Below are 12,932 nucleotides of genomic sequence, written 5' to 3' on the forward strand. Positions count from 1 at the left end.
TATTATCATCATGGTGGCATGCAGGCAGACATGGTGCTGGAGAAGGAGCTGAAAGTCCTACATCTGGATCCAAGGCAGAAGGAGACTGTGTGACACACTGGGCACAGCTTGAGTATATGAGACTTCAAAGCCTGCCCCCACCGTGACACACTTCCTCCAACAAGGCCACACCTACTCCATCAAGGCCACACCTCTTAATAGTTCCATGCCCTGTGGACCAAGCATTCAAATGCATGAGTCTCTGAGGGCCATTCCTATTCACACCATCTTTTGGTCTTCCTAATGGTAGGAATGTGGTACCTGGGCTTGATGGCAGGAGCCATCTTTGACCTGCTGGGCTTTAGAAGAGTTACTGACGGCCTTCCCCCATCAAGTGGGATCTTTTTCTCCATCAGTTAAAAAATTTAAAGATAGGAAAACATGTCAGCAAAAAGTGAAAGTTCAGTGACAAGCATTACAGACTTTAGACAGAAGGGATCCCAGAGCTGGACAGCACTGACCCTGAGGAGTTGGTTATTGGAGTTCAGGTGGCCCCTGGTGACTCTCCCTACTCTCCTATTGGATCTAAGGTGGTCATGGGCCCCTGGAGTAGGGATTGGGACTTTTGCTTCTGAAAGGATGTACTGATAGGATTGGCTGTCACCACTGAGGAGATGGAACCCCTTGTCTCCTCTGGTGTTAACCAAGAAAGAGAAACTTAAGGCAGAGAAGGAGATGTGGAGACTGATGCCCTCCCCTCTTTCTTTCCCTGGGGCCCACGGACTCGTTACCTCCCACCCCCAACCTCCCCACTCCATTTTAAAACAGAAAGGTGCAGGCATTTGAAAGAATTTGGGGAAATCACAGAAAAAGAAAGGTATCTGGCCTTCCCTTGCCTATCCCTGAAAAAAAAATGCAATTAAAATGGCTCTGGTTTTAACCTTGGTCTGGAGCAGGTTATCTGAGAGGCAGCCTCCTTGCAACTGGAGGGAAAGAATACATTTATCTCTTGAAGATAAATTACAAACTGTTAGAGAGGAGAGTCTGAATAGACTGTGGAGCCTGCTCTGTTCAGAAGAAATGGAGCATACCCCGTTTTCCCACTCTTCATAGTCCAACTTATGGGTGCTTAAGCCCATGTACTTCTTCAGGTCCTCATGTATTTTGAAGCCTCTTGCATTAGGTAAGCCTTACGTTAAATACCCTTGTTTGCTTCTTCTCACCCAACTCCCATGAATCCATCTTTCGTTTCTCTTCTGCTTAACATGCATAATGCACAGATGATTTCTAGGGAATTCATTTTTCCTAAATGTAAGATTTTAGAATGTTTTATTTTTAGTTGTGCGTTCATGCATGTGCATGCACACGTGGTGTGTGTGTATGTGTGTGTGTGTGGGGGGGGCATGCAGTACCCACAGAGGTTAGGAGAGAACATCAGACTCCCTGAAGCTGGAGTCATAAGCAATTGTAAGCCGGCAGTCAGAGGAGCTGAGAAAGAAACTGTGCAAAAACAGAATGTGCTCTTAACCACTGAGCCACCTCTCCAGTGTCTCATAAGGTGAATGTCGGGGATATGGCACAGGTGACTTCTGCTCACCACACATGTAATCTTCATTCTTGTATTTGCCCTTTCCTTCTTACCTTTTTTTTTTTTACATTTATCACAATTTTTTTTTATTATGTATTTTCCTCAATTACATTTCCAATGCTATCCCAAAAGTCCCCCATACTCCCCCCCCCACTTCCCTACCCACCCATTCCCATTCTTTTGGCCCTGGCATTCCCCTGTATTGGGGCATATAAAGTTTGCAAGTCCAATGGGCCTCTCTTTCCAGTGATGGCCGACTAGGCCATCTTTTGATACATATGCAGCTAGAGACAAGAGCTCCGGGGTGCTGGTTAGTTCATCATGTTGTTCCCCCTATAGGGTTGCAGATCCCTTTAACTTTTTGGGTACTTTCTCTAGCTTCTCCATTGGGAGCCCTGTGATCCATCCAATAGCTGACTGTGAGCATCCACTTCTGTGTTTGCNAGGCCCCGGCATAGTCTCACAAGAGACAGCTATATCTGGGTCCTTTCAGCAAAATCTTGCTAGTGTATGCAATGGTGTCAGNNTTTGGANGCTGATNATGGGATGGATCNNTGGNTATGGCANTCTCTAGATGGTCCATCCTTTCATCACAGCTCCAAACTTTGTCTCTGTAACTCCTTCCATGGGTGTTTTGTTCCCAATTCTAAGAAGGGGCACAATGTCCACACTTTGGTCCTCATTCTTCTTGAGTTTCATGCGTCCTTCTTACCTTTTGAGTTATTTTTCTATTTCTGTGATAAGACATCATGGACCAATGCAACTTTTACATGAAAATGTTTTGGGGGGTTCACGGTTCTAGAGGGTTCGTTCATGGCCATCATAGTGGGGAGCATGGGAGCAGGCAGACAAGCATGGCCCAGGAGCAAGAGCTGAGAGCCAAAATCCTGATCCAAAGGCATAGAAGGCAGAAAGTTAACTGGGAATGGCATGGACTTTTGAAGCCTCCAAGGAGGCCACACCCCTTACGCTTCCCAAACAGCTCCACCACCTGGGGACGAAGCTTTCCCTTTTGTGTGTGACAAGGTCTCAGGTAGTCCAGGTTGTCTCAACTGCCCATGAATCTGAGTTCCACCTTGAGTTGATCTTCCTGCCTCCATTTCCCAAATGCCGTGATTACAAAACACAATTACATGACACAATGCCCTGTTAGAGGCCATTTTCTACATGTAATAGATTGTGACTGATTCGTAAATTGTTTTGAGGAGCTCAAGTAGATTGTCACTGAGTCAGGAGTGAGGATGACTTAATACAGGCAATGTGGTTCATGCGAAATTCCCTTTGGTATAAGGTACCTCAAAGGGCAAAGCAGTAGCGGGGGCCGGGGGAGGGCGGGTAGGGGTGCGTTTGCAGCTGTATGAGTTCGTACTTCAGGACCTCTACGTAATGTCTGGGTTTTTTTTTTTTTTAAATCTTATTTTTTTTTTCATTTTATCACTTTGACTGACAATCACATGATTCAAATATCCCTAATTATGAAGTACTGATTTAGATAGGGTTACTATTGCTCAAAGAAACACCATGACTGAAAAGCAAGTTGGGGAGGAAAGGGTTTATTGGGCTTACACTTCCACGTTGTGGTCCATCACTGAAGGAAGCCAGGACAGGAACTCAAACAGGACAGAAAACTAGAAGCAGGAGCTGATTCAAAGGCTGTGGAGGGGGTGCTGCTTATGGGCTTGCTCCTCGTGGCTTGTTTAGCCTGCTTTCTTATAGAACCCAGAACCACCACACCAACCGAGGGGTGACCCCACCCACAATGGGCTGAGCCCTTTCTCATTGGTCACTAATTATGAAATGCCTTACAGCAGGACTTTATAGAGGCATTTTCTCAACTGAAGCTCTCCCTTTTCAGATAAGTCTAGTTTGTATCAGGTTGATATAAAACTAGCCTGGCCATTGCCACATCTGAAGTTTTTACACACACACACACACACACACACACGAGAGAGAGAACGAGAGAGAGAGAGCGAGAGCGAGAGAGAGAGAGAGAGAGAGAGAGAGAGAGAGAGAGAGGAGAGAACGAGAGAGAGAGAGAAAGAGAGAGAGAGAGAGAGAGAGAGAGAGAGAGAGAGAGAGAGAGAGAGAGAGAGAGAGAGAGACAGAGCCCACAGAAGTCAGAAGAGGATGCTGGATCCCTGGAGCTGTGAGCTGCTGGACCTGGGGGCTGGGAACCAAATTCCAGTCCTCGGAAGAGCAGCAAGCAGTCTTTTTTCCTTTTCTTTTTTTAAGACGTATTTATTTTCTGTAAGTACACTGTAGCTGTCTTTAGACACACCAGAAGAGGGCATCAGATCTCATGACGGATGGGTGTGAGCCACCATGTGGTTGCTGGGACTTGAACTCAGGACCTTTGGAAGAGCAGTCAGTGCTCTTAATCAGTGCTCTTAACCTCTGAGCCATCTCTCCAAACCCAGCAGCAAGCACTCTTAATTGTTGAGATGTTTCTCCAGCCCCACATCTGAAACTCATTTGATAATGAGTTTCTACAAATCAGGTCACTAGACACCTGATAGTCTTTTAAAATATATATTTTGGGAGCTCCTTCATTTTACCTAATGCTAAAATAGTTAATCTGGTTTTTAGCTCACAGGTACTATTGCTGAAATACTTGTTGGCAGGCTTCTTTTATGACGCTGGGTCTATCCTCTTATGATTTCTGTAATCTGAGCACTAAGAGATAAAAACGAAACAGATCTGGCCATTTCAGGATGAGTACCAACCCCGGCAATATTTACCCCAGAGCGTCCACCGAAGTGGCCACCTCTAAGTCTCGCTGCCGTGCACACTGATATCTCTCTCCTCGTCCTGCTTTTGCTCCCTTTCCTTTCTGTTGACTCCTATTGAGCGACTTGTACCCCAATTTCCATTTTAGCAGTTGCTCCCAAAGAAGCAGCCTGCAATGTGATGCGTGGGGAACGCAGCGCTAAATCACTTTTTAAGGGACTGCGACAAAGGGGCTCCATAACGACTTTAAAATAAAGTGCACGATTTGAAAATAAAGGCTGCGAGTATGGTTTTATGTGATTGAAGGCAATTTTGAGCTTTTACACAAGGTGTCCCAAAACTCTTAGTGCAATTTTAAGTCATCAAGTAAATGCTAAATGTACTAGCTATTTGGGAGTCATGAACATAGAAGAGCTGTTCAGATGACGGTTAAAATCTGAACTAAAAACCATCATGATAGAGTAAAGAAAAAGGAGTTTTAAATCCCGGACAAATTTTTTAAAATGGGATTGAATTATACTCCTTGTAATTATATTCATGAACTAAGCCTTCAGAATTGCTTCCTTTTGCTTCCTTTTAAGATTTCCTGTTTCTAGAGACACGTAGAGAAGAGGAACTACTATGCCACTAAGTGTATCCCCGGAACAATCATGGAATCATTTGAAATCCATAGGTGTAAAAATACCGCTCAACTTTCATGATTTAGGAAAACTCTGTCCCACTGGCAGACAACACATGTGACTCAGCGCAGTACTGTTGAGTGCTCATACCAACGGATGTCAAGATAAACAGCAAAATTGTACAATACTGAGACTGTGATAAAACTATCGCATGTGTGAGAGCATCCTTATGTCACTTTAAGTCTCCCGTGTTACCCTTTATAGCTATGTATGGAAGCTAAGCATTGTCCCCAGATTTGCCCCAGTGATAAGAATGAACTGAATTGACTCCACTACCTCTTCTGAACTTTGAAGACCCCAAGTTGGTTTAGGGTAGGGTCTAGACATCACCATTATTAACACACTACTATATGCTTGCTCTTATCTTTGGACAACTGGGAGAACATCTAATTAGAACACATATGTGATCATTTAATACCTTAACTCTGTTTTCAAGCATTCATTGCTACTTTGAGGGCTGAAGGACATACTCAAAAGCAACTGAACACATACTTGTATGAATCTGCCTGTACTACTACAGAGGAGACGGTTAGCATTCTATGCCTATGTGATCTGGCTAGCTCTTCACTCTGTTCCAAGAATAGGTAAGTTCTCAAACCCTCAACAGTTAACCTGACAAAACAAGCTACTGGCTGCAAAGAAAGCAGAAAAAAAACCTCCTAAATTGAGAAGTTTGGCGTCTAGGGGACTCCAGGTGATAAAGCACCTGCTTAACAGGCCAAGGCACTGAGTTGGATTCTCAACATCAAAATAAATAAGTATATAAATAATCTAAATTTAATAAGATTAAATTCTACTTGCAGTAGAAAAGAGCAAGCTAAAAAGGCCAAACAAAAATAAAATCATTTTATTAGGTAAACATTAATAATATTTCTAACTTATTGTTGTCATTATTATTAGTGTGGGAATGGACGTGCCCCATCGAGTGTATGAGGTCAGAGCACAGCTTTATAGTTGGTTCACTTTCTACCTTTCTATGGGTTCTGTGGCTCACACTCAGATGGTCAGGCCTTCATGGCAAGCACCTTTTAACCTGCTGAGATTCCATTGGCCTCTGGGAGTACTTTTCATTTTATTTTATTTTTTAGTCCTATTTCTGTGTGTGCTTTTACCTACATGTATGATTATGTGCTGTGTGTGTGTGTGTGTGTGTGGTGCTGGAGAACATCAGAAGAACTCATTGGATCCTCCGGAGCTGAGTTTTGGAAGATTGGAAATCCCACAAGTGGATGCTGAGAATCAAACCCAGGCCTCTAGCAACAGCAAAACGTGCTCTTATCTGCTAAGCTGCTTAAGAGTATTTTTAAACCATGATGTCTCAGGGTAAAAATGAGTTTAAATACTTGAAATTCCTTAGTCATAATTATGAATTTTTCAAAGTAAACTTACCGAAGTATAACATTCCATACATGAAGTATAACTTGCATAAAGACTTGAGTCATGTCATTTTTTAAAAATAGGTTTTTAAAATTATTTTTTGAGATTATAATTATATCATCTCCTCCTTCCCTTTCATCCCTCCAAACACCCCTTCTTGCTTTTTCAAATTCATGGCTCCTTGTTTCATTATATAGGTATATGATGTTTTATATAACATTTCTTGTATGTATGTTGGCTGATATATAATCGCAAAACTATACATGAGATACTCTATAAAGTTTTAGCACATGCAACACATATGAATTGCTACTAAGTTAACACACATAGGCCTGCAGGACCCAGAGCATCACTAACACCTGAAACCCTTTTCAAGATGTCTCTGTTACTTCCCTCTTTCCTCAGTGCATGCAGCTGCTATCCTAACTTCAAAGTTTGGTTTTGAATTTTCTATGTTGGGTGTTTTTTGCTTGGATTTTTTAAAAAGACTTATTTGCATATGAGTATACTGTAGCTGTCTTCAGACACTCCAGAAGAGGGCATCAGATCTCATTACGGATAGTTGTGAGCCACCATGTGGTTGCTGGGAACTGAACTCAGGACCTCTGGAAGAGAGCAGTCAGTGTTCTTAACCACTGAGCCATCTCTCCAGCCCCTGCTTGGCTTCTTTTTATGTTACAGTTGTGAATTATACCTGGCATATTCAGTCTCATTTCTGTAATTCTGTGTGACTGTACACAACCACATGTTCTAGGCAGTGATTCCTTGTGTCTTTGTGAGAACAACTGTCAATGGAAGGTTGGCAGGGGCTGTCACCGGATGACTGATGTGCTCTGCCTCCTGGTGGATACCGGAGATGTGTTTCCTCCTCTACTTCCCAGAATTCCCAAGCAGCACTGTGTCCCTCAGGCTAAGGTTTGTTAACTTGATTTACAATGACTGTTTTTCAGGACAGGCTTTTCTTTGTAGCCCTGGCTGTCCTTGAACTTCCTCTGTAGACCAGGCCAACCTGGAACTTTCAAAGCTTCATCTGCTTCTGTGTCTTGAGTGCTGGGATTAAAGGCATTAAAGGCCACCAAGCCTAGTGACAATGACTTATTGTTTCCTTTCCATTCTGTCCATTTTGTGCCCTTCCCTCCCTGCAACTGATGTTTCCTGGAGAAGCTAAAGTTAAATACTTGTTTCAGAGCCAACGTCTACAGAAACTAATGGCTGACTTCTGTGCCATTCTAACACTCACTTGAGAAGATTGGTTCCTTGTGCTCTTAGAGAGTTAAAATATGCTAGACACACTGAGATATCACTTAGCACACTAAAAAACAACCCACTCTGTAATGAATAAGCCTTTCCATGAATTTCTCGTGGACTGAACATTTCTTGGACTTCCCATTGGGAGACACCCATTGTTAAAACAATCTGTAAGGCACTCAATTAGTCCCACATATATATCCTATCAGTTATTGTAGTAGTTTGAATAAAAATGACCCCCATAGGTTCATAGGGAGTGGCACCATTAGGAGGTGTGGTCTTTTAAGAGTAGGTGCGGCTTTATTGGGGAAGTGTATCACTAGGGTTAGGCCTTGAGGTCATAGAAACTCAAACCAGGTCTGATGGCATTCTCTTCTTGCTGCCTGTGGATCCAGATGTAGAACTCTCAGCTCCTTCTCCAGCATCATGTCTGCCTGCATGACACCATGCTTCCCATCATGATGAGAATGGACTGAACCTCTCAACTGTAAGCCAGCTTCAATGAAATGTTTTTTCTTTTTGCTTTGGTCATGGTGTCTCTTCACAACAATAAATCCCTAAGTAAGACAGTTCTGTTTCTCTTGAGAACCCCAACTAATAACTTTGGTTGCCAATTTGACTGAATCTAAAATCAACCAAGAGTCAAGTGTCTGAACACACCCAGGAGAGATTTTCTTGAGTACATTAACTGATCTGGGCAGTACCTTTCAGTGGTGAGCTAGGTATAAGGAGGCCCAAGAGAAAAGACTTTTGCTTTTTACCTGCCTGCTCTCATGCTGGGCAGGCAAATTAAATTCAATGACTCTGTTGCTAAGGCCGCAGCCTGTGGACTGCAAAGTCATCAGATTCTAGACTTATCCAGTGTAAGACAGCCATTTTTGGACTACTCAGTGTATATTTTATAAACCAACCTAATAATCCCCCTCTGGCTGTGTTCTGTTCCCCTAGACAGCCCCGACTAACAGGTTGAGAGATGTCTATATTAGTAAAGCATATTTCTGATGTGTCTGTGCGGCCATTTCCGCAGATGGTTAGTATGCCAACTAAGAAAGGCCAACTCTAACTGTGGTTGGCCTCATTCAACAGGCTGGAGTCCTGGTGGAACAAAGGCAGGAGGAAGAAGACATTCAGTGCAAACTCCTGTCTTCCTGAATGCCTGTTGCTGTTGCCGTTACTCATCCAGATTCCAGCTGCTCCAGCCTTTCCACAAGAGCTCTGGAGGTTTCCTAAGTCCCTTTTGGACTGAGGCTTTCAGCTTCTTGGACTGAGTAGCTACCAGGTACTGTCTGTTGAGGACATAGATGGCTACTGTTGGACTCCACAGTTCCAGCCATGCAAGCCTATCTGATAACCCTCACATATGCACATCTAGGTAACATATTGGAAAGTAACAATGGGCATTGGTAAATGGCTATATGAGATCTAAAATTGTTTCCATTACAAGACTTAGTTAAATTGACAAAAATTGAAACGAGCATTATGGATTGCCTCTAACTTTGAAAAAGTTAACTCACTTATAACGGGAAAACTGCTAACTGTATTTCCCAACTGCCCCGTGCTGTGACTGTAGGATGCTGTACAGATGGTTGTGAATGCCACAATCCAACCTCAAGATGCGTGTAATATACTACAGTAAAACACTTCCAAAAGGACATACTGCAACATTAAGTTAAAATACACAGTGTAATGTTTTCTCAGAGCTCTCACCCCGCCTTCCCCCCCGCAAAAAGAAAAGGGAAAGAAAAGTTAATTTAAATCCACTTTTTATTTTTCATAGATTTTAATAATTATACATTACTCTTAACATAAAGATAGCGAAGTCTTAAGGATAAGGAGGCAATTTATATAGCCTCTTCTATTCATTGTTCAGGATGGAAGTTTCCAAAGGGCATAGATATGAGATTTAACACTGGAAAAATACATATGAAACTTGTTTAACCGGCTGCACTTAGGACCAGGCACAGCACAATAAATAGAGAACTGCATAATCTTTTAAAAAGACTGCTATATTTTAACACATCCTTACTAAAGACACACTATCAGTGAATAATCTCAAGTTCTACAGTGTGGGCAAAGGGAAAGTTACAGTGAAAATCTGGGCATTGTTTCTGTAGCCTCTTCACACTCATACATCAACAGTCTTAGAGCAAGGAAGAAAGCACATCTCAAATCCAGGACAACAAAAACAAACTTGGTCAAGTAGTTTCTTGGGATCATTCATTCTGATCACAAGCCTGGGTTGCTGGTAGGTATAAGCAGACAGGTTTTGAAATCTTTCTCATCTCCACTAGTCAGGGCTTCTGGATACGAAGCCACATTGGAAGCAAACTGATTAAGCAGCACCGTTAATCCACCTCCCAACAAGCCATTGCATAATCCGTATCTGTCAACAGTGTTTAATAGTTGGAAGAATATCCTGCTTCAGCAGCAGTCCACTGTGTAGACATGCACTAGCAAGGATTTACACATTACATCTGAAGTGTATACTGACTGTGTCTACCCAGAAGACCATAAGAAATGCACCACCTAATAATTTAAACAACATACGAAGGCTTAAAATAAATACTTCATGTTATTACACTTGTGTACTTGAAAGTGTTAGCCATCTTCCGATAGCCTTTCCCCCTCCTGAAGAGGAAGCGTGGCGCCAGCACTATCAGCTGGAGAGAGTGAACAGGGAGCTCGCTCTCCAAGCTCTCTGAAGCGAGCCTTATTATGCAAGTATGGGAATTATTATTTAAACACACTGAAACAGCAAGACAAAAATTGATCTTTCCTTTTTTCTTTTTTTGTTACCAGTTAAATATAAGAACACCTTTTACCTCTATAACAAGAAGGAAGTTGCTGTGACCAGATACCTTTGAGAAGCTTTCTGAGCACGTGAAAGAGAAAACAGAAAATATTTTCTGCAATTGGTAAACTTGCTGTTTTCAGAATGTCAACAGGCAAACAAACACGTGACACATGTACCTTGTGAAAACCATGCCACCCTGGCCCCAAACTCCTACAGCAGTGGTTGTCCAGGAACCGACTGCCTGCAGGCACTGCAGTGTGTCTGTGGTATTCTAATCCCCATCCCACCCCACTCTGAGAAGCTTGTCTGACTAAGTCTGAGGAGAAGAAAGGCTATGATGTGGATCACATTTTTAATGATTTTTAAATTGTACTTTAAAAAAAAGGTTTCCTAGTAATTGAGTATATAAAAGTCTCTGATATTAAATTTCTCTTAGTGAAATAAAATATGCTTTAACAAGATGATGTCAATTTAAGTTTGACCACCTGGTTCTTTTTTTTTTTCTTTCTTTCACATTTTCAGAGGTAACTGATTTATCTATTATGTTCAGTCTTGCAAATGTCTGTTTGAAAAACAAAATAGTTCCCAAGTGCCCCACAAAAATGGTCCTGATTGACACAAATAATTGGAACATTAATCTTTTATGTTTTTAAATGGAAGTATTTCCTGCAAAATGGTTACTCAACAAACCACTAAGTTGCAAGTGGTCTGACTACAAAGGCTGAGTTGTCTCCTAAGTACCCATCCACGGTACGGAGTTCTGGCCTTCCATTCCCAACAGAGTACATGCAGTAGTCCTGTTTACAGTTTACTGGAGATGAGGGACGGGGTAGTCACCTTACATACAAGTTTACAGTATGGATCATGTTACAATGTATATCTTACAATGTGTATCATATGCACTACATTCACCACTTCAGATAAAGGTAAGGGAGCTAGCTCCTTCAAACACTGAAACAAAGGAATGTTTGTTTTATAAGACCTACCAAAGAAACAGCAAAATGAACGAGAACACACATAGGCACTAGTCTCAAAGCTGCACAATATGGAAGCAAAGGGTTGGAGATGAGAAATTCAGGAAAATATACACGTATGAGCTTGCCGCGGAAGAGGGAAGAGATCACAGTTCTAGTCTTCAAGGCTACGGAATGCATTCTGCATATCTTCAAGAAGCTGTGCATAGTCGGCCTTGATCTTTGCCTCGCCATCTTTCACTGGATCCTGAAAAAGAAAATAATACAAATTTACCTATAGAAAATAATTTTCAAGATGTGTGATAGTTTATTTATTAATATGGAGTATCAACTAGTAAATCACAGGTAAGCCCAATTTTCTTTTGAAGTGGAAATGTGCAAATGGACTAAAACAAAACCAAACATTTCATTTCTGAATTTTGCCTGCTATTGACACTCAATGATCAAACTTCAGCGCTGTGTAAACTAGTGGGAATCTTGAAGCATCACACATTAGATGTATGTGTGTATACAACAAGAGGAAGCTAAAATTCAGTGACTTTCCTCTTCAAGGCCTGATGGCATCACATTCAGATGGAGAAGGGAAGCATGGACAGTTATCTAATACAGCTCTAAGACAGCTCATTTAACTGAAGCCAGTCATCAGGTTAAGCAGCAAGTGCCATTGCCCACTGAGTCACCTTGTGGCCTCTAGACGTGGACCTCTGTTTCTGAAGTATAAATACATCCAGAGCATCATGTGTAATGGATGATTATTGTGTGTGCCTGTAAATCATGACTTGAGAAATAATGAAATGCAATCTAATTCATCAAACCTTTAAAAATATTCATACATTTGTGTTTCGACTGGTAAGTCACTTAACTGGTTAAATGTTGTAAGAATGTGGAGGCTAGAAGAGATAAAAGGCCCTCTAGTTAAGAAGCTACTGTCCAGCCAAGACTTCACTTTAAACTGCTAGTAGCTAAGAAAGAGGAACTACATTAGGAGTTATTTTGGATATGATATACTATAATTTTTTTTATTAAAAAAACCATGCACGTGTGTGTCTGAATTATACCTGCATATCATTTATGTGCAAGAGTCTTTGGGGGTCGGAAAAGGTGCTAGATCCTTGGAATTTCAGGAGCTGTAATCCTCCACGTGGGTGCTGGGATTGAACCCAGGCCCTCTGCAAGAGCAGGAAGTGCTTTACCCGACAACCATCTCTTAGCCCCACAGACATGACACACCGCTATCTTTCCCACTGGAATTCCTGAGTGAAGCTAACTTGGAAGACTGCTTTGGTTTTATACAACCTCATGAAAAGAGCACACCAGGGGCTTAGAGAGAAAGGCTTGCTGCTTTAGTTCTCAGCACCCATACCAGGTATTCAACACCTACTTCTGGCCCCCGCAGGTATTCACACACCTGTGGCACAGGTATGTATGTAACACACATATACACATAAATAAAATGAGAATAAATCTGAAACATTTCATACTTCAGGTTTGGAACTCAAAAAGGGCAGGAAGGAAAAAAAGGCAGGACAGGAGGGAAGGAAAGGTAAGAGGGAGGGAGGGAGGGA

General features: G+C 42.0%; 1 protein-coding gene across 2 annotated transcripts in view; it reads right to left on the reverse strand.

Annotated features, from left to right (window-relative positions):
* Positions 1-10,830: 10,830 nt before the first annotated feature.
* Positions 10,831-12,932, reverse strand: part of Atp6v1a (ATPase H+ transporting V1 subunit A) — a 52,165-nt gene continuing 50,063 nt past the window's right edge. For both annotated transcript variants that reach the window (XM_021185543.2, XM_021185542.2), the window contains exon 15: positions 10,831-11,614. In XM_021185543.2, coding sequence (XP_021041202.1) covers positions 11,522-11,614 — 93 coding nt within the window. In that variant the 3' untranslated portion in view covers positions 10,831-11,521. The remainder of the gene's footprint in view (positions 11,615-12,932) is intronic.

This window comes from Mus caroli, chromosome 16 (assembly GCF_900094665.2).
Source record: "Mus caroli chromosome 16, CAROLI_EIJ_v1.1, whole genome shotgun sequence".
Classification (NCBI taxonomy): Eukaryota; Metazoa; Chordata; class Mammalia; order Rodentia; family Muridae; genus Mus; species Mus caroli.